Below are 24902 nucleotides of genomic sequence, written 5' to 3'. Positions count from 1 at the left end.
AATATATTTTATTTGTCATGAATATATTTTACCTAATAACTTCTAAATATTTAATATAAAGTATGTGTGCCTCAAAAAAAATAAAAAATAAAAATAAAGTATGTGTACCTCCATTTGTACCCTTGTCCTAGGCCCCACACTTGTCAGGAACCAGCCTAACAGGGATATAACTTAGGGAAATTCAATACCATGTTCTCAGGGAAGAAAGCAAGCAAGCAGTAAAATTTTCAAAATGCTCTATGTAGTTCCCCTTAACATTCCAATCAATGAAAGGAAACTTCAGTGTACACTGATGGGAGACTTTGTAATCCTCTCAGCACCCAGGTGTGTCTCAAGATGAATTCCTTACTCCACTGGCTATGATTCTCATACTTAACAACCCATGTTTTTCATACACAGGGCCCCTATTATAATCGAGCTCCCTCAACTGGCATGCCAATGAAGAAACGGTTATTCTTTCTAAAGTAGAGAAAATGTTAGTTATGCTGGACTTACTGAGAGATGATCTATCTCTAACATGGCATACTCCTAAGAAATTTTCATGGGTAATTCTTATGATTACCGAATGTGATTTTCACCTTATAAGCAACATCGGGAACCAACCACTATGTGAACTATGCTTCCCCAGAATGATAAAACTGCTCCTAAGGCTAAGTCACTGCCTCAAAGCTGACCTTCAGTTGAACAAAGTACCAGGGTAAGAATACATAGCATATTCCCATCACAGGAACAGAATAGGATTCAGAGAGAACAAGGTGACACATCAGTGATACTTTTTCTCTAATCCAATGGGTAAGATGGAACTTGAGATACAAATGTGAATCCTTGGCTTCTGTAGGACAAGGGGAAAAAAAGAACTAAAAAAAGCTTGAGAATAGGTCCTTAAGGTTATTTTAACACCACCACCACCTGGGAAGCACATGACTGAACTTGTATTCTCACTAAACTTACCATTTAACATCTTGAAATATGTTAACTGAAATATATATACGTATTCCATTTCCTCATCAATAAGCTCAGGTTTATTCCTGTGCTCTCTTCCACAGTTAAAACATCTTAATTTTATGGCTATCCTATTTATGGCAGCCTGGAAAAGTCACATCAGGAATTCAAGAATATTGCTCCCCTAGCTTTGCACAATCAAGCCTTATCCAAAGACCTCCTGCTAACTACATGTCGGAGTGAACTTCCCTTAAATGAGAAGGCCTGGTAAAATGAGTCATGAACAGAAGAAAGGATATAAAGATCCAATGGTGAAGAGCCTTATACCAAGTCCTATCACCTGCAGAAAAGCGAAGTGAGAAACTCAGACCAAAAGAAAAAAGCATTACACATTTTTTTTGGACAAATTTGCAGATTAGCTCATGCAGTAGATCGAAAGTAGATAGCTTATTTGTTTGGGAAAGATTAACTTAAATTAGTGGAAAAAACCATAAATCCCTTGAAGCTATAAACCCAGAACGTCCAACTGCAAGAACTGGTGGGTGTCATGTGGGCTCAGCTGCTCTCTGCAGCCCTAGTAACAAATGCCGTCCCCTTCACTTGCAGCATGAGTTTAAGACTGGCAAAAGGGGCTGTTAACCAAAGGCAAATTTTGCTTATTTAAATTTGTAACAAATCCTTGCCCATCCTCGATTTTGTTTTACTACTCTACTTTTTAGTTAGAATATATATTTCAGTTTCAGAGCACATCTAAAAAATTAAATGTGACATTAAGTTTATTATAAAGTTACTGAACTTACCGGGGAAGGAATGAAGGCTTCATGAAACTTCTTTGGATTAATTCTCAATACACCCTTTAAAATAAAAAAATAAAATCTGTGAAAATTTAACTAGTTATATACACTTACAGGTTTTCCATACATATGTTATTCTCTAATAAAAGTTTTTAAATTAATTAAACAGCTCAATCTCGAAAACAATTTAGGCATATGAGAACTACTCATTAAATGCATGAAACATGATTTATATTGATGTAACACAGGTTTCCATCAGAAACAGAACCCACACTGGCACCTTGCTATGAACACGCAGAGGTGAGAAGGAACAGAGCTTGGCATGGAGTAGGAAAGCGACAACCATGGGGATTTTATGTGCCCCCATGTGCTAGGCTTCACATTTTAACCTTCATTTTAAGAACAAGATTATGTGGGGATTACATCCCACTACATAACGGCCTTTTTTTATTCACTGAGATCTTTCCATAGCTGCTTGTTTCTGTGACAGTTTTCAAAGTGATACAGGTTGATTTCCAACCTGGATACTTAACCTTGAGAGACCAGATGCATATTTTTTACTCTGGCTCTTCTGCAGAGCTGAATGAGTCAATAATTCAAAATGGTCCAGAACCAGCTCTTAATGTAAATGGGAGTCCTGGCTCCGGCAGCCAGGCCACCCAGTCTGCCTTCAGCTTCATGTTATTCCAGCACCAAATCAGGGTCTGCTTCTATTTACGCACAGGGGTGCAGGTGGGGGCCGTCTTCAATAGCGGTTCAGTATTTTAGGCTCTTGCAGGAAGCTGTCACCCTCCCAAGGTTCCAGCTGCATTTGAAGGCCACTGGAACACATGGAGACAGGCAGTTATTTTCCTAAGAGCCAGACTCAAAGGGTGTCTTGAGAAAGTGTTTTAAATAACACTTCCCCCCTAAAATGTTGAAAGATTCAAAGATACATTAATTAACAAACTAAGTGAGGGTATAAAGAAGAAACTAGTTCCCCCCTTCAATGTGTACCATGTTTAAATTACAAATTTCCATGCAATAGTTTATACTATTGTTAACATCCCAAGTACATTTAATTTAAGATTTATTGAATACTGTATTCAAGACCCTGAGACAATGTGGAGAGAGAGTGAGGATCAAGCTCAGTCCTTGTTTACGAGGGAAAATACAAAGGATGCTGTGAGGGTACAGCAGACTTTCAGCTGGGGACACCAGGAAAGTCTCCACAGACAGTGTCTGACCTGGTCCTGATGGAGGAGAAAAACTGGCAAACAAATTAGAAGGGAAATACGGGTAAAGAACCCCACATAAGCAAGAGAGCTTCAAAGGACAAATACTCTCCCACCGTACTGGAACTCTGCTTAGGGTAAGGGTGGGGAGGGTACAAGGATGGCAAAGCTCCCTGAGGCCGGACCCTTTTCATGAATGTCACTGCAATTTCACTTCCAGGACAGCTGTTTATTGTCGAGGGAAGGGAAACAAAAAGCTTATTACATTTATCCTACATTTGTATCGACTCAACAAAATTTCCTAAAGACTAGCATGGCAGGCACTACGCTAAGCGATGGGGACACGATGGGGTGCTCTCCACTAGAACACAGTATCTAGTGAGGGGAAGATGCTCCAAGTAAATCAAGTCAATTCATTTGAATTAAATTTTTAAAAAATTCATTTTCTGATTCCAAACACTGCTTTCTGACCTAAGGTTTGTTTTGTTTCTCCCCCTGAATTGCTACTCTTCTATAATCCCTTCCAGCCCACTGAACAGTTACTACCTGAAGAAGCAGAGAGGTAAGAAGGCCCTCTGCTGTGAAAAGGCCTTTCAGTACAGAGCACGTAGAGAGGAACTCAGGAATCTCCCTTGAGAGGGCAGATCGCACTGAAGAAAAGAAACTCTAACAGAATTCCACAGTAGACCAGAGTCCACCCCACACCCTGATGAAAGAAGCTGTCAGTAAAGCAGGTCAAGAAACGGTCTTTTAACTAAAAGAGACTTCCAGCAAGGTTTTGTCTTACTCACCTGCAAAAGTACAGGACTTCCATTTCCATATTTTTATGACCATCACCTAATCTACCCCAATCCCTCATCACTCATCTTCCTCCTCACCCTTTCCAAGGCCTGGAACTCGATCAGTGAGGCTTCTCCATGCTCATCTCCTCTGTGAATGCTCCTTGACTTAACTGAAACCTGGCTGTCCCCTGATATGATCACTTCCCTTGAAGTGCTCTCAGAGAGTCTATTTTATCTTTCCTATGCCACATGCCTGAAGGACCGGAGAACGTTTCCCACACTGTTTCCCCTCTGTAGCTTCAAAATTATTTTTTTTCCTCCATTCTTATTTCTTCCTAAGATTTTATGTATTTGACAGAGAGCATAAGAAGGGGGAGCAATAGGCAGAGGGGAGAGGGAGAAGCAGGTTCTCTGCTGAGTAGGGAGCCCGATGCAGGGTTCGATCCCAGGACCCTGAGATCATGACCTGAGCCAAAGGCAGATGCCTAACCAACTAAGCCATTCGTGCCCCCTTTTCCTCCATTCTTGATTAAAATCCAGATCTTTTGAAGATCATATCATTAGCTCCTGCTATACCTCCTCAGTGCTATCATCTTCAAACCCTTTGATTATCCTGATTCACTAATGCTTTGATTCATTGGTCACTGTCTTCCTCTGTACCCCCATTTCTATAAACACTTATGGAACTTTGTATCCATATGGTTGACCATACAGCCCTAGTCAGTCACTCTAACCAGCTCTTCCTCCACCCACCCTAACCACTGTACCCCATGTTCACTACCATCTCTTGGCATCATTGCTAATGATACCAATTCCAAATATAAAAACTCAGATATCACACTTTATGATCTTCTATCCTTCCATCTCACTTAAGACCCCACTTCAGCAATTCTTTGTCTTCACTAAGACTTCTAACCCATGGATCTGACCACATTCTGTCCCCACACTATGTTTAGTCCCTTGCTTAGCCACCTAGTTGCCAGGGCCTGTCATTACCTCCTGCCCTTGCAAACCATGAGTCCTGGGTCCACTTGCCCTCTTCTATTCAACTAGCCAGCCCCCACTCTCGGTTAGCCCCACCTATCTGCCTTCTTCATGCCTACACCCAAGGGGCTGAATGTTACTATAGAAAAATACCACACAACTGGGCTAATTAGCCTAGCTTGGCTATCACAAACATGTTTTATTTGGCTTACAGGATGTTTGAGAATACTTAAAGCAAAGGAATTTCACACATAAATGTATTTCCACATTTTCTTGAAAAACCAGCTAACCCTCCATAGCAGCAACCACCTGAGTTGAATCATAAACGCTTCCCTTATAGCAATAAAAAAATCTCAAATAACACTTATATAAGTATACTACATGTTACACACTGTTTTAAGAGCTTTATATCCATCAACTAATTTAACCCTCAAATCAATTCTATGAGGTAGGTTCTACTGTCCTCCCTTTTACAAAGGAGAACACTGAGAAATCAAGAGGTGCCCACTTCCACACCACATTCAAACCTAGCAGTCTGGTTCCAGCATCCTCACGCATAACTGCCTCAGACTGCTCCTGTTTGCCACAGTCATCACCAGGGCCTCTTTGCTCATTTATGCCATCTGCTCCCTTCCCCCACCACTCCAGCACCACCTTCCAGCCCTCTGTCTTTCCTGTTTCAGCTAATGGTAACATCATCAATCTAGTGGCTCAACTCAAAACTTAGGAGTCCTACTTTATTCCTCCCTTTGCCTCACCTTCACAGTTAAGCCATCAGCTTCCTGCCAGTTCCGGCTCCACAGCCATCCACTCCCTGCCATCCTCACTGCTACCACCCTTCTTTCCTTGCCCAGTTTACTGTAATGGCCTTCTATATGACGACCCAACTTCCACTCAAGTCTATTCACCTCATAACTACTAACTAAGAGATGTTTTTAAAGCATAAAATACATCATGCCCTCTCCCTACCGAAACCCTTTAGTTTTAACAAAGTCCAACTCTCCCACACAGCCTAGCTGTGGCAGCTGCCTGCCTCTCCAGCTTATTCCGATATCGTAATTCCCTTTGCTCACTATGTCCAACAGCTTCCTTCATGTTCCTCAAAAACACCAAGCCTGTTTCTGCCTGCCATTTTTCCACTAGCTGGTCTCTCTGCCTATAATGTTCTTTGCCTAATTCTCCTGATAGCTGGCTCATTTCCATCTTTCAGATCTCTGCTCAGAAATCACCTGCTCAAAAAAAAAAAAAAAAAAAAAAAAAAAGAAATCACCTGCTCAGAGCAGCCTAACCACCTTCATGTAAAATGGCTCTCTCTAATTCTTCTTTCTCATCTTTCTTATTTCCCTAGGAGTACTCAGCACATGCTATAATTTCCTCTTTATGTCTCTGATTATTTGCCCGTCTCTCCCAGTGAATTACCTATCTCACTCACTGGTATATGCCTGGCATTTAGTAGGCAGTCAAGAAACATGAGCTAATTAGAGTGTGTCTACAGAGTTGAAGCCGTTCCACCAGCCCCAGCCAGTAATGTTATGAAGATCATCTGTGCTTCTAAATGGCTGGGCAGTCCAATATAATGTCACCTCTATTCTTCTAATTCATATGCAAATGTTCCCCAGTTGATTTCACTCTCAACAAATGGTGAAGGTCCGAGAAACTAACCCACATCCTGTCTTGTCTTCCTTAGACTAGGAATTCTTGTAAGGTCCAATAACAACTTTACACCAGTATTCTGTTTTAGGGGGACCTCTGACATCATGCCTCAAGCTGCTCTGGGGCATTTTCAGTCAAAGCATCATCTGAGATGAGGAAACCAGCCAATTCTACCATCATACCTATGTCATTCTGGTCATCACCTCAAACCTGAGTCCCCTCCAGGCCTGTTTATTCCATACTTTAATTTTTTCCCACACCTTCTATACCAATCTCCTATACCGTAGCTATGGAGAAAGGATGTATGTATGACATGAGAGCTTGTCTACAAGAAAAATTTTTTTCAAAATTATGTGTATATGATCTTGTGTTACTGCTGTCAGGAAAGAGATTCCTTTGGTCACTGTGGACTCCTCATGCCCATATAGGGCAAAACACCAATGAAATGTCAAATTATTGTTCAAAGTATTGAAAACAAAATAAATAATAAATAAATAATAAAAAGTTTATTCTACTCCTATTTTTAAAACATCTCCTTAATATCTTAATATCTCTCAATAATAGTTTCTTCTCTGGGTAGGGAGAAAAAAGAGATGTCACGATATACTTAAATTTGAATGTAAAAGTTAACAAATACAAGTATATCTAATAAGTTTAATTTTCTCCAACAGCATTTAAATAGCTTTTCTTGTCTAGCTTTTTATCTTATCCATCAAGGCCTGCACACATAAAGTTCATATCAGAAAGCAGAAAGCAGATGGACTCTGTTTCCCTGTCTATGAAAATCTTATTTACAGTGTTGTATATTTCACACGGTGACCTCATATCTGGAACCCATTCCTCTCCCCATCTGCAAAGAACAACTGTTCTCATCTGTGGGGGGAGGCTCTGGCTGCAGAGTCTCATGATGTCACAAGCCAGGAGGAATCACTTACAAACTCCTGGGAAAGAAAGTTGTTATATTGATCAGCTTTTTGTTTTTTAATATCAGCAAAGAGTTGCTTCAAAAGCAAACATTAATAGAAAGGAGCAAAAGCTTTAGCATGCCAGGATATTTTCCTCCTCTTATCTCTATAAATTCTATAATTAAAATTATAAGCAATTTTTCTTCCAAGTCATAACAGAGTTTCCCTCACCCCTCTTCAAAAGACAGTACCTTGATCCTTTATTCACTCAGTAAATAAATATTTATTCAATATAAACTGATTATGCATCCATCAAATTCCACATACTGGGCTAATTTGTGGGAATAAGATACAATCCTACCCACAAGAAAGTGAATGGTCTATTTGAGGAAACATAAATACCAAGAAATGTTAATAAGTTTAGAATAAAGGGTAAACAACAAAGTCAGCTCCCAGAAAGTAGTCACGGCCAATTCTGCTGGAAGAATTAAAATAAGGCTTCTCAAAGGGGGTAACATTTAGGTAGGGACTTAAAGTTCAAGCACAATTACATCAAGATAATAAGAGAAAGCATTCCAAACACTAGGAACACTGTGTACAAAGTCATAGAAAAATCAAAGAGCAGAGTTTTTACAGGAAGTCTTAAAGATTAGGATGGATAGAGCAGCATGTACCTGAAGAAGAGTGGCAGGAGATGAAAATGGGAAAGGCACAAGTGGTCCTCAAACATGAAACAAGATGAGGGCCAAGAAATTTGTAGATAAAATGGGAGCTCAGTATGTAGATTGAACGATAAATGGCAAATGAATGGATTAATGAGGGGACAAATGTCCAAATTCAGCTTCAAGTCTCCTAAGAGAGGGCTCATCAAAGAAATCCAAGGGAAGTAAAAAATAATAATAAATAAATAAAAAGGAAAATAATTTTTTTTTTTGGAAAATAAATTTTTGAAGAAAAATTTAAAAATAAATAAATAAATAAAAAGGCCAATAGTACCTCTAAAATCAGAAAGATCAACTCGTTTGTTAAAAAATTTTCCATTCAAGAGTCAATAAAAACACTAACACAGGGCAGCCCCGGTGGCGCAGCGGTTTAGCGCCGCTTGCAGCCTGGGGTGTGATCCTGGAGACCCCGGATCGAGTCCCACATCGGGCTTCCTGCATGGAGCCTGCTTCTCCCTCTGCCTGTGTCTCTGCCTCTCTCTTCGCTCTCTCTGAATGAATGAATAAATAAATCTTTAAAAAACAAAAACAAAAACAAAACACTAACACAAAAAGATATGTGCAACCCATGTTCACTGCAGCATTATTTATAATAGACAAGTTATGAAAACAACCTAAATGTCCAGTGATGGAGGAATAAAGAAATTGTAGAGTATACATACATACACACACAATGGAATATTACTCCATGATAAAAAAGAAAAAAAAAGGATGATATCTTGCCATTTGTAACCACTGGATGGATCTCAAAGACATTATGCTAAATGAAACAGGTCAAACAGAGAAAGACAAATACTGTTGGGTCCCTTATATGTGGAATCTTAAAAAAAAAAGAAAAACCACACAAGCTCAGAGATACATACTGGTGGTTGGCAGAGGTGGCAGGGATACAGGGTAAGGGCAGGGGAAGGATGAAGGGGGCCAAAAAAAAGAGGCTATATTAATCATATGTGTTCTTGACCACAGGTAAATACAGAAAAGGGATTAAGAAGGAAAAGAAGAGGGACACCTGAGTGGCTCAGTGGTTGAGCATCTGCCTTTGGCTCAGGTCATGATCTCAGGGTCCTGGGATCTAGTCCCGTATCAGGCTCCCCAGAGGGAACCTGCTTCTCCCTCTGCCTATGTCTCTGCTTCTCTCTCGGTATCTCTCATGAATAAATAAATAAAATGAAGAAGAAGAAAGAAGAAGAAAGGAAGAAGAAAGAAGAAAGAAAGAAAGAAAGAAAGAAAGAAAGAAAGAAAGAAAGAAAGAAAGAAAGAAAGAAAGAGGAAAGAAAGAAAGAAAAAAAGAAAGAAAGAAAGAAAGAAAGAAAGAAAGAAAGAAAGAAGAAGAAGAAGAAGAGGAAGAAGAGGAGGAGGAGGAGGAGGAGGAAGAAAAGTGGACAGTATCTGTTCACTGGCTGGATCTTTAGCCAAAACCACAAATATAGGAGCTGGGCTCTCAGAATGAGAAAAATGAAAGAATGCATTCAGAATGGAACACAACCAACATTTTCAAGGGAGCCAGGTAACACATGGCAATGCCTCTATATACCAATCCAATAATTATAAAATAGACTTAATTCAAAGAATATGTGCCCCTGCCTCACTCTCTGTCTCCTTACCTACTTCCTGCCTCATGTTTCATGCCTAAGGAGATCTATGCTGCCTTACTCCACACTGTTTTCCAAGACATGTTTTCATTGGTCACTACCTCTCCATACCTCCTCACACATGTTATCACTCATGTACTAGGCCCCAACTAGCCTTCCTTCAATATGCACCAAGAAGTCACCTCCTCCAGTCTCCCAATTCCCCCCAACATGCTCCCATACACCTCAGTAACATTTTTATTTGAGAACTTACCATTTATCCCCAAAGCATCCATTCATATGACTGCCTGCCTAAACTGGGTTGGGAGTTCAAAGAACAGAAAGCCAGCTTCACCTGCCTTCATTTCAAGAGCACCCAGGCAGCACACTCCTCAGTATGAACTGTTCCCAGCTCACAGTGGATGCTCAACAAACATCTGCTGAGCCAAACCATTGACCCAGTTTGTAAAAGTATTTTGTAAACTATAAAGCACTTGATAAATATTGTCTGCTGTTTACTATTTCCTGTTCAACTCTAATCTCCATCATTTAGTATCCAAGTGCTCTAGACCAACTGAACTATCAATGTTCCTTACAACCAAATCCTATTTCCCACTTCTTAGTAGCACACACTGGTTTCTCTGTCCATAAAGTGCTTTCTCTTATCTTCATTTGTTCCAACTGGGCCAACTCATGACCAAATATATCCCTTCCAATAAAACATTCCTAGACAACCCTAATTGGAAGTAATGGCTCCATCCGCTCAAATCTTAGAGCACTTTGTCTGTCTGTCTGTGGTGCTTTCCACACTGCACTGTAGGTGTCAGAAGTAGGAAGCCCTGTGCCTGTTCACTCACCATTTCCCTCGAGTATACAATGCAGAGCAATATGCAATTTAATGAGCAATAGATTACTTCTGATTCCACATAGTCAAGGAATAGATGCCTAGTATGTTTTAAGCACCTGGATGAGTGTTCCTCTCTTCAAGCCTTCCGAGACATCCTCCTTGGACATGTAGGTTTCAAATACGCTCTTTTTCTTCCCTCGTGCAGACTTGTTCTTCGACTTTTTGTCACCTGGCGAAGCACCAACACCATGTGGGCCAGCTACAGAGGACACACCTAGGAACAGGAGGCAGCAATCAACTCTTTCCTCAAAAAAAATCTCTGTATTTTTAAACTGGAGATATTTTACCTTTATTTATGTAGAAAGACCAATAAAAGAATGAAATGCTCTGATAATGACTTTAAATAGTCACAAAAAAAGAAAGAATGGGTAAGGAACCATGAATAAAATGTACGCAGATGAGACTTAAGTTTTAAATCAGCACCACAACATGCATGGAACATAATTTGAATAATGGGTTCTATGTGCTTTGCTGTTTATAGACACAAACTTTATAAAATAAGAATTAAAGATTGTCTCTTTTCTGGAGGAGACTAAACAACTGTACTCAATATAAGAATAAGACAATAAGAAACCACACTTAATTTTAGAATAAATAATATGGAAGAATATTTAACAGGTCACCAAAAGAATTACAGTGCCCCTCAGTCCTAAGACCTGCCCTGCGCTTCCATTCCAGTTATTTTATTTCAGGTCTCCAGTTGCTAGAATAGACTCCATTTTCCTTTTGCTACCTCTGGGGGTCCCCAGGGGCCGGAGGTTCAGCCTGCAGTCAGTCATTACTGGTTCCAAGGTTGCCTCTTCTCTCCAGATCCAGGGGGTCCTCTACTGCTCAGCTCAGACTTCTTCCTGCCTTGAATCGCTTGGTTGTCACTATCTGAAACCAAAGAGAAATAGGTGACTGACTAGCAGTTAACCTGTGGCCTCCTCTGTGCTCTCAGAAATGTAGTATGTGAGTGACAGAAACTACATGTGGGGGAGGGGGGCCTCCTGGGTCCCAGTGTCACTTTCTCCTAGGCAGTTAGACTAGCACACCATCTGTCCTGAGTTTCTTTTCAAGGTATTGCTAGCCTGCTTGTTTGGGCCACTTCAACCAAAAACCTCCACAAATGGCAATGAGGTGGGGACTGAAAGAGTGCTGCAGTTCCGTTTAGTTTCTGAAATGGGTAAGCATGAGAGAGAATATAATTTTGAAAAAAAGTATAAAAATCTGGAATCTCAAGACTATAATGAAACAGGCACTAAACTAGCACTCAAAAGGTACAGCTATTAAGTTTCACATCAGACAAATGACATTCATCTATGAAACCAAATAAATCAATTCCTTTGGAATTCATCAACAAAACCCAACTTATTGCCACAACCAGATATCCAAAACCATGCAGGGAACCCAAGGTGTTTCACTAGCTTTCAAAAAAATGGCAACATGGCAGTTAGATATCTATTTCCCTACTCTTACCTGACATCACTTTAAACCAATCATCTGTCCAAAAGCTCAGGCAGCTGCTTCCAAGGAACATAAGGCAGCTGCCTAGATCAGGAGACTGGAATCCAGGGCCCTGGAGCTGGCCCCTGACCTACCACCTAGACACTGAACACATATTACAACTTCCACTTTCTACTCTTAGCTGGCCACCAGCCCAGAGATTCAAGCCTATACTTGCAAATTTCCAAAATCCTGGTGGGCAGGGTTCTTTCCCATAAAATGGATCAAGATGTCATTCTCAATACTAGCTTCCATTTTCTGTAAATTTCCCACACACATCCTTCACTGAAATGACATCATTTTTCTTTAAAGTGAAATTAATACTAACTCAGGAAAAGAGAAGCTACAATGACAAAGGGTAATGGGCCACTTAGCAATGCATGAAGAGAGTCAGGGATAAAGTTTGAAAAAAAAAAAAGCAAGAAGGGAGAGAAACAGATGGTCTTAGATAAACAAGGTAATGGGAAGGGCACACAGAGGAGGCCAGACTGTCTGCTGGTTTAATTCAGAAGGCATCCAGCCACTTATTAATGCAACAAACACTTGGACAATGTACTATACTAGGCTCAATGAAGAATACAAGAGCTGATGAGACTTACAAAATCATACTGAAATAACAATACAAGTTGGGAAGTGATAAGCACTATATATTTTTTTTAAGTATGGGTAAATGTACTCATGATGGAAGAAAAAGTATCTCTGGGTCAGGAAACCTGAGAGAGCTTCAAGAAAAATGTGAAGGAAGAACTGAGAATGTGAGACAAGCACACTACTGGCACAAGGAACCAAAAATAGAGATACAAACAGAAAAACACAGGCAGATTCTTACAACATTAATTCCATTTGGAGAGAGTCCAGCCTGTATGAAGGGAAGTGGCAGGGAAAATAAAACAAGTTGGAAGGTCTAGAAAACCAGCCCGTTTCTCAAAGGCAGTAGGGAATGTCTGAAGCATGAATGAGCAGAAGAGAAGAACAACAGATCAGAATCACAATTCAGGAAAAATAAAGCTGGCACAGGATTCAGAGTCCTCTGGAATTGAGAAAGACAGTGACAGCTGCACCTCAGGAAAGAACCAGAACAGACCAGGGAGAAAGAAAGGAAGGCCTGAAGTAGAGCTGAGTGAGCACACACTGAAAAAAAGAAACCCATGATGTGGTGGGATTGCAGGACAAACTCACACCACATGGCAACCAGGCAGATCGGGGTCTCAAAAGCAAGGAGGGAGCAAATGTTCGAGATTTTGAGCAAGGAGATTGGGAGATTATAAAGTCACTGAGTTAGAGAAGATAATGAATTCTACTTAGAGTGTTCCCTCTCTCTACATGAACTTGTGCACACGGAAATATGCGTCTGTATGTATACCTCTATCCCAAATAGTTGGAAACTAGAGCATAACTTAGATAAACTGGCCAGCCATTCACTTAAAAATGGCAACCAAAATTCTCTAGAAAGGACAAGATTGCCAAGAAAGGGTAAGTTGATACAGAAGGGGCCCAGGACAAAATCTGGGTTAGGACAAATTTTAGGAAATGCAAAGAAGTAGGACATAGAACACAAAAACTAACAAAGATGTACGAAAGAACCAACAGGTCAAATGTTAAGAAAACCTGGGAGAAAATAACTTCCAAAGGAGAATAAGTTAATGATCACAGCTGACAACCACTACTAAGTAAGAATTCAACTCATGGCAGCCTTGAGCAAGGTGAAGCATTGAGTCAAGCTGCAAGCAGGAAAAAGACAATATTTAAAAAGTCATAATTGAAAATGGGTACTTTGTATCAAGTCCTGATGCAGGCAAGAGTTCAAAATTACGGGGATTTACTGCCAGTTAAGTGAAATGAAGACAGAGATTTCAACTCAAATGTCCCAAGATCAGCTCCACCTGCAACTTTCCTTCACAGCAAACACCCTTGGTGTTCGGTATGATTTATGTTGGTATGATTTATCCCTAACTTGTCTCTCTAGCTCAGGAGGATAAGGAATGTTTGGTTGGTTTCACTGTTGTAACCCCAGTGATTCCTATAGTACCCAGGATAGAATATAGGTTCACTATTCACTCCTTAAATGAGTAGATGAGTTTATTTTCATGAATAAGCGGTGAAAACACCAAGAAGAGCAGGATCATTCAGGGAAATTACACTAAAAACAAGTCAGCAAAGAACAGGAAAAGAACACAGGACCCAGGAAACAAAATTGGCAGGAGTAAACCAGATAGCTGGGCAGAGAATCAAAGCTTGCCTTTGGGTATCAAAGTACTGGAAGGAGAAGGAAAGATTCAAACAGAGAATATACTAAGCAGATGAATGAACAAACAACCTTCCCAGCAACATGTCTAAAGATCTATTAACCCAAGAGAAATCCTGGGCACCCCTACCTTAACACACTGAAAGGACAAGTCAATTTCTAATTCTTACCAGTTTTCAGAATGGGGTACACTGATCTACTGCCCAAATGCCCACTGGTTCCTCGAGAGGGTGTCTTATCATGGAAATAGCTGTACATTCTGAAGAGTTGGGCTGGGGTTAGGATGAACAGGCAGTAATGGTCAATAGTGACACATGGTACAAAAAAAAAGCAGGAATGAAGTGGAATGCAGGGAGAGGCACCTAGACTCGAGAAGGAGAAAATCTGAAGAAATAATTTGGGTGAAAGAAGTAGTGTCTTGAGAGCCTTTATATTCCCCAAACCTAGCACAATGCATAGTACAGAGCAGACACTCAAAAATTTGAAAGAATGAAACCTATTTGGAACAGAAACCACCTTACAACAAATATCCACTAATGAGAAATTAAGTAGCAGGGCCAGGACTAAGGTGAGGGAAGCCAGGCACCAAGGATGCAAAATTCATAAAAGCAAAATCATGCAAGTACTAACCCTGCACCCTGCACTTAGAGGACTTCAAGAGAGACTCCTGAAATGTTAGTGCTCTAGGCATCTCACTTGCCTTACCCCGTATCTCAGCCCTGATGAGAAACAAGAGCAGATAAAATTTATGAACCTTGGTAGTAAAGGAAGCCCAAGGCGATAAAATTAAAAAGTATAAAGAGAGAAAAGGTTGAGCCTTTTCAGAAGCTAAGATGTAGCCGATAGAAAGCAAGACCTGGTAAGAACAAATGAAAGAAAACACTATTGATGAAATAAATTTTTAAAAGAGAGAGAATAAGTTTAAAATAAACCTCACTAAAGTTAGAGAAATAAACAATTTACACCATAAATAATTGGGAAACATGAAATAGTCAACAAGTTGTACTAAGACACTACTTAACCAAATTGTCAATACAGTGCTACTTTATAACACATTCTAAAATAAAATTGTTTGAATAAAATTTAAATGTTTAAAAATGAGGGAGACAGAAGGGTGCCTGGGTGGCTCAGTTGGTTAAGCATCCAACTCTTGATTTCGGCTCAGGTTATGATCTCAGGATGGTGAAATTGAACCCTGTGTCAGGCTCTGCACTGGGCATGGAGTCTCTTTAAGATTCTCTCTCTCTCTCCCCTTTCCCCTCTGCCACACACGCACACACACACGTGCTCTCTAAAAAAATAAAAAATAAAAATAAAAAAGTATATACATACACACATGCACACACACATGAGAGAGAAAAGGCAGGGGAAATGATGGCCAGAATGTATAAGGAATATCCAGGTTAAATAAGGAATTGGAAAAATGCTATCCCCTAGGAAAAAAATAACAATAAAACTGGATAAAAACTATCAAAATCAATTATTTAAGGATCTGGATATTGACCAAAGACATATAAAACATTGAGAAGTGTTTATTCCAGAAAATCTACTGACTCTTGTAAAGAACAACAGAAGTGTGTGGTGGTTTAACCTGGAGTTCCCACCATCACACAGTCCCAAACTCTTGGTATGGAAATCCCACCAGGACAGAGCAAGCTATGAAGATTGGCAGCTCCACTTAGCCAGAGGAGCTAAATTTCTTTGGAGCAGAGCAAAAAGAATTCCAGGTCCAGGGGCATTTTCAGAAACAATGATTCCAAGGAACAAAAAAATTAGGAAGGCCAATTATCACAAGTAGCCTGAATCTGCTATACTAGTTAGGGCAAGCAACAGATCAGGAAACCAACCAGAAATTTAACAGGGAGAATTAGGAATAAGACAACTAAAGTGGGCCTTGGCAAAAATCTACTTTTTTCTGCTATGTGCATGCACAGGACTTTAAACATGCAGGAAAAAAAATGAGAAGGCCGGGATGCCTGGGTGGCTCAGTGGTTGAGCATCTGCCTTCAGCTCAGGGCATGATCCCGGAGTGCAGTGATTGAGACCCACATCAGGCTCCCTGCAGGAAGCCTGCTTCTCCTTCTGCCTATGTCTCTGCTTCTCTGTGTCTCTCCTGAATAAACAAATAAAATCTTTTAAAAAATGAAATGAAATGAAAAGGCACTAGAAAGCTGCTCATCTCTGGATGAATGTGAACCTTACAAATATAGAAAGCAAAAAAGCCTGGGCTGATGTGTAAACTGCCTGAACTTTGAAAGCATTCCCCCAAGTCTCGCAAGAAACACTGACAAAGGATCGGGGGGCCTCACAGTTTCAGAACTAAACACAACCTCTGAAAATCATGGGCTCACCATTAAGATATACTGACCCAAGGGCAACTACAAGAAAGACTTAAAAATAAAAACAAGAAAGGAAGAACTAGCAGAGACATCGGCATCCACACAGGATGGGAGAAACAGACTCCAAAGAATAAGTCCAGACAAGTCACTACACAAACAAAAAGAACAACCAACTCTAGGGGAAAAGGAATCAGAATGCAGAGCATATCAAAATGTCCAGATTTCAACAAAGAATTATAACGTGGGCAAAAAAGAGAAAAGTGTGACCCATACACAGGAAGAGGGGGCAGCAGTTTCAATTAAAAAATGTCTCTGGGGAAGCCTAGATTTCAGACTCTGGCAATAAGAACTTCAAAAGCATGTATCACAAATAAGTTCAAAGAACTAAAAAAAAAAAAAAACAACTTATAAAGGAAAAGTATAATAACAATGACTCATCAAATAAAAAATATCAATAGAGAAGGGCACCTGAGTGGCTCAGTCACCCGATGAATGTCTGACTCAGGTCATGATCTCAGGGTCAGAGGACTGAGACGCATGTCGGGCTCTGTGCTGAGCCTCTCTCACTCTCTCTCTCCCTCTGTCCCTTTCCCCATTCTTTCTCTAAAAATAAAATTTTAAAAAGAAAAGAAAAGATCAACAGACATTATTTTTTTAAAAAGTAAATTGCAAGATGAAAGAACTAAAATGAAAATTTCACTAGAAGGATTCAACAGCAGATGGAAGTTGGCATAAAAAGAATTGATAAACCTGAAAATAAAAATGATCAGTCAAGATGATCCAACATAAAGAAAGGAAGAAAAGAAATATGAAGTACAATTATTTTTTAAAAATCCAATTTAAAGACTTGTGATAAAGAACCTGGCTCCATTTTTCAATGTTTGACTACCGACTTATTTTTAGCCTTAATTCCTCTTTCCCATTTGATCCATCTGAGAAGACAGTCCATGAGTACCCCAACCTTTGACCCCAGTGGGAAATTCAAATTTCACAAATCCCCACTCTACACATAGGAACTTCTCTCCAGTTCCCTACCCATTATAAAGAATTAACCCACTCCTTCAGCCTCACTCAAACCAGACCAGACATGCCTGTACTCACCCTACTCTGCCAAGGAGTCTCGTAGGTGAGTAATAAGTTCTCTTTCAAATTCTCCTGTTTAATATAGAGTACAATTAATATACATCCTACTAATTGGGAAGGGATCCATTTCACCTCCACAGGGTGACCACAGAACAGGAGTGAAAGACAGCACCTCTCTACCAACCTTACAGAAACGATTATAAGGGAATACAACAAACAACTTTAGGCCAACTAGATAACAGATGAAATGGACAAATTCCTAGAAAGGAACAAATTACTAAAGCTGGCTTAAGAAAAAAAATTAAAAATCTAAATAGACATATAACAAGAAATTGAATTAGTAGGTAAATCTTCTAATAAAGAAAAGCCCAGGTAAATTCTACCAAACATTGAAAGAAAAAAAGAACCGTAAAACTTCACAAACTCTTCCAGAAAACAGAAAATATTTCCCAACTCATTCTATGAGGATATTATTTCTCCATACCAAAGGCAGAAAAAGGTATCATAAGAAAAAAAATACTGCTTTAACATATAAAATAATTCAGATTTTTAAATTTCTTCAGTTTTAGTAATTTGCATCCTTCTAGAAATTTATCAATTTCATCTAAAGTTTCCCTTTTTGAGGGGAAACAATGTTGCTCAAAATATCCTTATGATTTTCTTAGTACATATAGCAGTGCTATCCTTACTGAAGTTATGTAATTTTCAGTATCTGTGCTGTCCAGTAGGGTAGCCACAAGCCACATGTGTCTTTTGAGCATTTTAAAGAGTTCCTGTCAGGTCTGAAACATCTGAATTTCATCATTATTATTGTAGGAAATTTTCACAGGTTTTAGAATTCTAGATTGTCAGTTATTTTCTCTAATTTGAAGGTATCATTCAATTGTCTTCTAGCTTTCAATATTTCTGTTAAGAAGTTAGTCGTTAATCTAATTTTGTAGTCTTTGAAAGTGTACTATTTCTGGGTCGCCTGGGCAGCTCAGTTGGTTAAGCTTTGGCCTTTGGCTCAGGTTATGATCTCAGGGTCCTGGGATCAAGCCCCATATCAAGCTCCCCACTGAGCGGGGAGTCTGCTTCTCCCTCTGGCCCTCCTTGTGCTTGCACTCTTTCTCACTCTCTCTCTCAAATAAATAAATCTGAAGGAGAAGGAGAATGAGAATGAGAAGGAGAAGGAGAAGGAAAAGAAGAGGAAGAAGAAGAAGAAGAAGAAGGAGAAGGAGAAGGAGAAGGAGAAGGAGAAGGAGAAGGAGAAGGAGAAGGAGAAGAAGAAGAAGAAGAAGAAGAAGAAGAAGAAGAAGAAGAAGAAGAAGAAGAAGAAAGTGTACTAATCCCTCTCTCCCTCTATAGCAGCTTTTGAAATTTTTCTCTTTATCTTTGGTTTTCTAGCAATTTACTACAATATACTAAGGTATGGATTTTTTAAATCTTCCTTGGTGTTAGCAATAATACTATTATTTGACAGCTTTTATCAGTTATGAAAAGTCTTCAACCAATGTTGTCCCATATACCTTCTACCCCATTCTCTCAACTCTTTGTCTGGAACTTCAATTATACACTTATGACCTTTTAGTATCTCTGTGTCTTGTCTTCCTCAATTTCTTCATAACTCTTCCACTTCACTAATTCTCTATCAGCTCTAATCTGTCAAACCCACTCATTAAGTTCCTAATTTCAGTTATTATGCTTACGAGTCTAGATTTTCCATTTTTTTCTTTTACACGTTTCCAGTTCTCTGCTAACAATGGTAAATCTTTTTGCCTCTATGAACAAGGTAAGCATGGCTATATTAAAGTTGCTCCTGAAAACTTCAATAACGGAGGCCCAAAGAGATCTAATACTATCTTCTTTGCTTCTATTTGATTTTGTTCATGTTGTTTGATCATTTGTGCCTGATTTTTTTTATTATGGACTAGACATTATATTTCCAAGATCTCTGTGGTGATAATTTGAGAACTAGTATAATGTTACCATCTTCCAAACAGGATTTTCATTCGCTTCTGCCAAGCACCTGAGACAAATACAATAAATTACCCCAATCTGTTTTCAGGGTTTAAATGCATTCAAAATAGAGATACAGTTTCTGTGAGGGCCTATCTACATCACTTCAACCTTACAATGTGGACTGTAGCCCTTCAGAATTGCAATCCCAAATAAGAATGCTTCACCAGGACCACACACTTCCCACATTAGCAGGGCCTAAATCCCTATCACTCTAGCCCTAAAATAATATCAAGTACATTGCTCAGTTTTTCAGCTTCTCTGTCTTTCAGCTGATCTCTCTAAAAGCTAGTACACATCCAGAGGAGACAACCCTAAATACTAGCATTATCTCCCTAAACCTTTATTCTTCCTTGATAGTCACTCTCTTATTACTCCTCAAATACTTTCAACAGATTTTTGTTCTTGTTTTTGTTTTGTAATGGGCATAAGCCAACTTCTGTTAGAAGGTAGACTAGTTGGGCAGCCCAGGTGGATCAGCAGTTTGGTGCCACCTTCGGTCCAGGGCCTGATCCTGGAGACCTGGGATCGAGTCCCACGTCGGGCTCCCTGCATGGAGCCTGCTTCTCCCTCTGCCTGTGTCTCTGCCTCTCATGAATAAATAAATAAAATCTTTAAAAAAAAAAATGAAGGTAGACTAGTTTCCAACTATTTCCTATGCCATAACTGGAAGTGTCAACCTCACTCTTAATTCTCACATTTTCAATCAAAACCTTAAATTCCCAACTCCCTCCTATAGGACTCACTCTTCTGACAAAAATTCTCCATAATTTCATTTATCTTCCCCTCTGTTCCGTATGAAAGTTAGACAGGTCCCTACAAGGGTACCTAGGTGGCTTAGTCAGTGAAGTGTCTGACTCTTGGTTTTGGCTCAGGTCATGACCTCGGGGCTGTGGGCTCTGTGTTGAGTCTGCTTGAGATTCTCTCCCTCTCCCCCTATTCATGCATTCTCTCTAAAATAAATAAATAAATCTAAAAAAAAAAAGTTCCTACATGTTTACAACCTAACCTCTTCAATTTGTGTTCTTCATTCTTAATTTTATATCTGCTCTAGAACTTTCTTACATTCATTATTCTCTCCATAGTTGCCTACCCAAAAGCATACAACCTAGCTAATGGCCTACCCCTGTTCTCCTTCTGTAAAATTCAAGCTACTAGCCACCATTCCATTTCCCTCACTCCCATCTCTGCCAAAGTTTAAAAATGTAGTCTAGATTCATAATTCTATTTCCTCATGACAAAGCCCTTAATCTTCCTGGGAATATAAAATTTGTCCTCACCTCTACAATGAAATAAGGCTTTCAGTATTCCTAAAAAGGAAAATCTTCATTATTAAAACAATAGCATCCTCTCAGTTCATTTTTCCTAGCCCCTCTAGAATAGGATGTCATTGACCATACCCTTGGACTACTAACTCTTTTTCCCTTGACCCTTTAGGACATCACAGTCTCCTGCCTCCTCCTACTCTCTCTGCAATTCTCAAATTTTCTTGTTGACTCCTCTTCTTTCACTTACCTCTTAAGTTTCTGCCATTTGCAAGATCCTATTCTTAAGCCTCATCTCACTTCTCTGTTAAAGAATTTTAAATCTACATCTCCAGCCCTGCTCTCTGAAGCTATTCTTTAACTTTTCAACTTCCTGCTCATTAATATTGGCAAGCACTTTGAATGTAACATGTTTCTAATTCAAGTTATTATTCTCCTCAAACTAGATTTTCCGCCTGCATACTTACTGCATCCAGATTAATGACATCATTATCATCCCTGGGCAGCAAACAGTAGTCATCTAACCTCTTTCTCTTCATTAATGAAACTCTATTCCCAAATTCCATCACTTCTACCTTTAAAATGTATCCTAAGTAGATTCTCTCCTCTCCAACTTGATCAGCACTCTGAAATCAGGCTGTTGCAACAGAATACTCTAAAGATTAACAACAGTTTCTTAACAGGTCTCTCAACCACTAATTTCTTTTCTTCATTCCATACGTCACACAGGAGGTATCTTATTAAGGGATTTTTCAAAACCTTTCAGTTTTCCTCACTGCAACTCTGTAATCTAAACTACTGTAATGGTTCATTTATACATCAACATGACTGGATCACAGAGTTTCCAGATATTTAGCTAAACATTATTTCAGGGTGTGTCTGTGGGGGGTTTCTGGATGAAACTAGCATTTCAATTGGTGACCAGTAAAGTAGTCCAGTCTCCTTGATGTGGTTATGTATCATCCAATCTGTTGAGGGCCTAAATATTATGAAAACACCAAGGAAAGAAGAAGTTGGCCCCTCTAGTTTGATCACCTGAGCTGAGACATGGATCTTCTCTTGTTCTCCGCACTCTTAGTTCTCAGACCTTCAGAATGGACTAAAAGCTACATCACTGGCTACCCTGATTCTCAGACTTTCAGACTCAGAATGAATTACACTACCATCTTTCCAGGGTCTTCAGCTTGTAGATAGTGGATTGTAGAACTTCTCAGCTTCCATGATTGCATGAGCCAATCCCTATAATAAATACCTTCCTATATCTATATCCCATTTGTTCTGCTTCTCTAGAAAACTCAAACATACCCATCTTTCAGGTATCATCTCTTACTAAAGGTTTTTTCAATATCACACTAGGAGAATTCCTAATGAAAATGATAAGTTGGGAAAGCCCAAGCTTGGCATCAAAACCTGAAAAAGGACTTAAAGACAGACTAACAACTATAAACTCTGGGAGGAAAGAAAGGAAGAAAGGAAGAAAGGAAGAAAGAACTACCTGAAGATTCTGAAGAATAAACAAAAGAGATTGGGAGGAGGAAAAATCTGGAGACACAGCTGGCACCGAAGCGAGTTTCATGTTTCTGGTTTTTGGTTTTTTGGTTTGAGATTGTGGGGGAGGGGTGTATAGCTTTGCCCAAGAGCAGGCCACAGTCACAGGAGTGGGCAGTACAGGCAGCTGAAACTTCAAGAAAAAATCCTACAGACTGCCTGGCCAGAAGGAAGGCAAAAGAGCCTGGGAAATCACAGCTGGCTGCCAGGGGCAACCTAGAATAGGAAAGCTGAAGAAGGGATCCCCCTAATTTTTATCAACACTATACAGATCTCAGGCTAACCTTAACACTGCAGATGTGTAGAACAGACCCAACAGAACATCATAAAGTCTTAAAAAATTGAACTTAAACATGAACCTACAGGAGACAAGACTTACAGTCTGAGTCTAATGGGGTCTGAGGATAATCGTCAATGAAATAAAAATAATAATAATAATCAACACTCTACGGTGGAACATAACAGCATTCAGAGTCTACACAACTATATCCAAGACATAACCTAAAATTATTTGGCATACAAAGAACTCGGAAAATTTGACCCATTCTAAAGTGAAAAAAAATCACAGGTTATCAACCTTAAAATGACTCAGGGGTTAAAGTTATTAGATAAGGACTTTAAACCAGCCATGATAACTATGCTAATTGAAGGAAAGGAGAAGACAGTTGAATGAAAAGATAGAAAATTTCAATAGAGAAATAAAAAATCTCCTTTAAAAGTAGAGATTTTAAAATGGAAAAATATACCTGAAATAAAAAATTCAGTGGATGAGCTTAATAGCAAAATAGATATAAGAGTAAAGAGTTAGTGAGCTTAAACTTTATTCAATACAAATTATATAATCTGAAAAAAGAAAAAAGATTGAACAAAAAGATAAACATAGCCTTATGGACTTAAGGCTTATTTTAGCAAAAAAATCAAACATATGAGTAATTGGAATCCCAGAAAATAATGAGTCAAAAAAAGATAAAATAGGGGTGCCTGGGTGGCTTGGCGGTTGAGCATCTGCCTTCGGTTCAGGGTGTGATCCCAGAGTCCCGGGATTGAGTCCTACATCAGGCTTCCTGCATGGAGCCTGCTTCTCCCTCTGCCTATGCCTCTGCCCCTCTCTCTCTCTCTCTGTCTTATGAATAAATAAATAAAATCTTAGGGGAAAAAAAGTAAAATAAATATTGACCAAAAACATCCTAGATTTGATGAAAGACAAATAGATAAATTCAAGAAGCTCAATGAACTCAAAAGAGGAAAAATTCAAAGAAAACTAGATCCAGAATCATAATCGAACCACAGAAAACCAAAGAAAAGAAAAAAACCTAAAGCAGCCAGAGGAAAATACTATACTACAAAGAGGGGAACATTTTCAATGGCACTAGATTTCTTATCATTTCCTATCATCTTCGTTCAAGGTGTCCAGAAGACAGTGGAACAACATCTTTAAAGAGTTGAAAAGAAAAACTATCAACCCAGAATTCTATATCCAGTAAAAAATATCCTTCAGAAATGAAAGCAAAATACTTTTTTTAGATAAAGGAGAACCAAGAAAATCCATTACCAGTAGAACATCACTACACGTAACACAAAAGGAAGTTCTTTGAGATAAAAGAAATGATAGCAGAGCAAAAACTGGATCTTCAGGAATGAATGTTAAGCATGAGAAATATTTAATTTAAATAAATTATATCTCAATAAAGATGCAAAAAAACCTTAAGGAAAATTATTTCTAACCTGGAATTCTATATGCAAACTATTAAGTGTGGTGTAGAATAAAAACATTTTCAGAAGTATAGATCTAAAAAAAATTCATGTATTCTTTTTTATGAAGGCACCAAAGTATATGCTTGACCAAAATGACATGTAAAACAAGAAAGAAGATACAACGAAGAGGAAGCACAGTACAAAAGTATTTAAGTAATTTCTAAGATGACAGAAAAAGGATGCCCCAGGACGGCAATTGTGCATCAGGCACAGAGGATAACCTCCAGACTGGAGAACAGTGTAGATTAGAGCAGAGTCAAGAGACAGAATGATATAACCAAGCTCTCTTCCACCAAAGTATTTATTGTCTTTTTAACCCAATACAGGTTCCCTGATTCAGTCTGGTTTCTTGTTCTTGGCTCCGCTTTACCATAACCTGATAAAAGTTCCTTTTTGCACTTCAGAAACTTGATTTAGCTGAGGCCACTCATTTCACCATATATAAGTGTTCAACTTTGATCAACTCCTGTGCTTGTGAATTAATTATGGGATAGATGATCTAGAGTATGCCTCCTTTTATGTAACAAAGAATAAAAAAAACAAGAATTACACACACCCATTTGCTCATCTGTGCGAAAAGACACACAGAACAGTAATTTACAACTACTGGGAATTATTATCTACAGTGGGGGCCGGGAAGGAGGGTAAGTATGAGCAGGATGAAAAGGAAGCAGGTAAAAAAAAAAAAAAAAAAGCTAAAAGAAATAACC

At 39.1% G+C, this 24902-nt stretch overlaps 1 protein-coding gene across 10 annotated transcripts in view; it reads right to left on the bottom strand.

Annotated features, from left to right (window-relative positions):
* Window positions 1–24902, bottom strand: part of DIS3L2 (DIS3 like 3'-5' exoribonuclease 2) — a 346721-nt gene that overhangs the window by 286509 nt on the left and 35310 nt on the right. For all 10 annotated transcript variants that reach the window (XR_013363376.1, XR_013363377.1, XM_077869235.1 and 7 more), the window contains 3 exons: window positions 11208–11350; window positions 10531–10688; window positions 1743–1796 (listed from right to left, as the gene is read on the bottom strand). Coding sequence is in view for 8 of the 10 variants with exons in the window: in XM_077869235.1 (XP_077725361.1) it covers window positions 1743–1796; window positions 10531–10688; window positions 11208–11253 (258 nt within the window). In the remaining 2 variants the exon portion in view is untranslated. The remainder of the gene's footprint in view (window positions 1–1742; window positions 1797–10530; window positions 10689–11207; window positions 11351–24902) is intronic.

The sequence above is a fragment of the Canis aureus genome, chromosome 24 (genome assembly GCF_053574225.1).
Source record: "Canis aureus isolate CA01 chromosome 24, VMU_Caureus_v.1.0, whole genome shotgun sequence".
Lineage (NCBI taxonomy): Eukaryota > Metazoa > Chordata > Mammalia > Carnivora > Canidae > Canis > Canis aureus.
The sequence above is the reverse complement of the archived record's forward strand: the minus strand, read 5'-3'. Positions and strand labels throughout refer to the sequence as shown.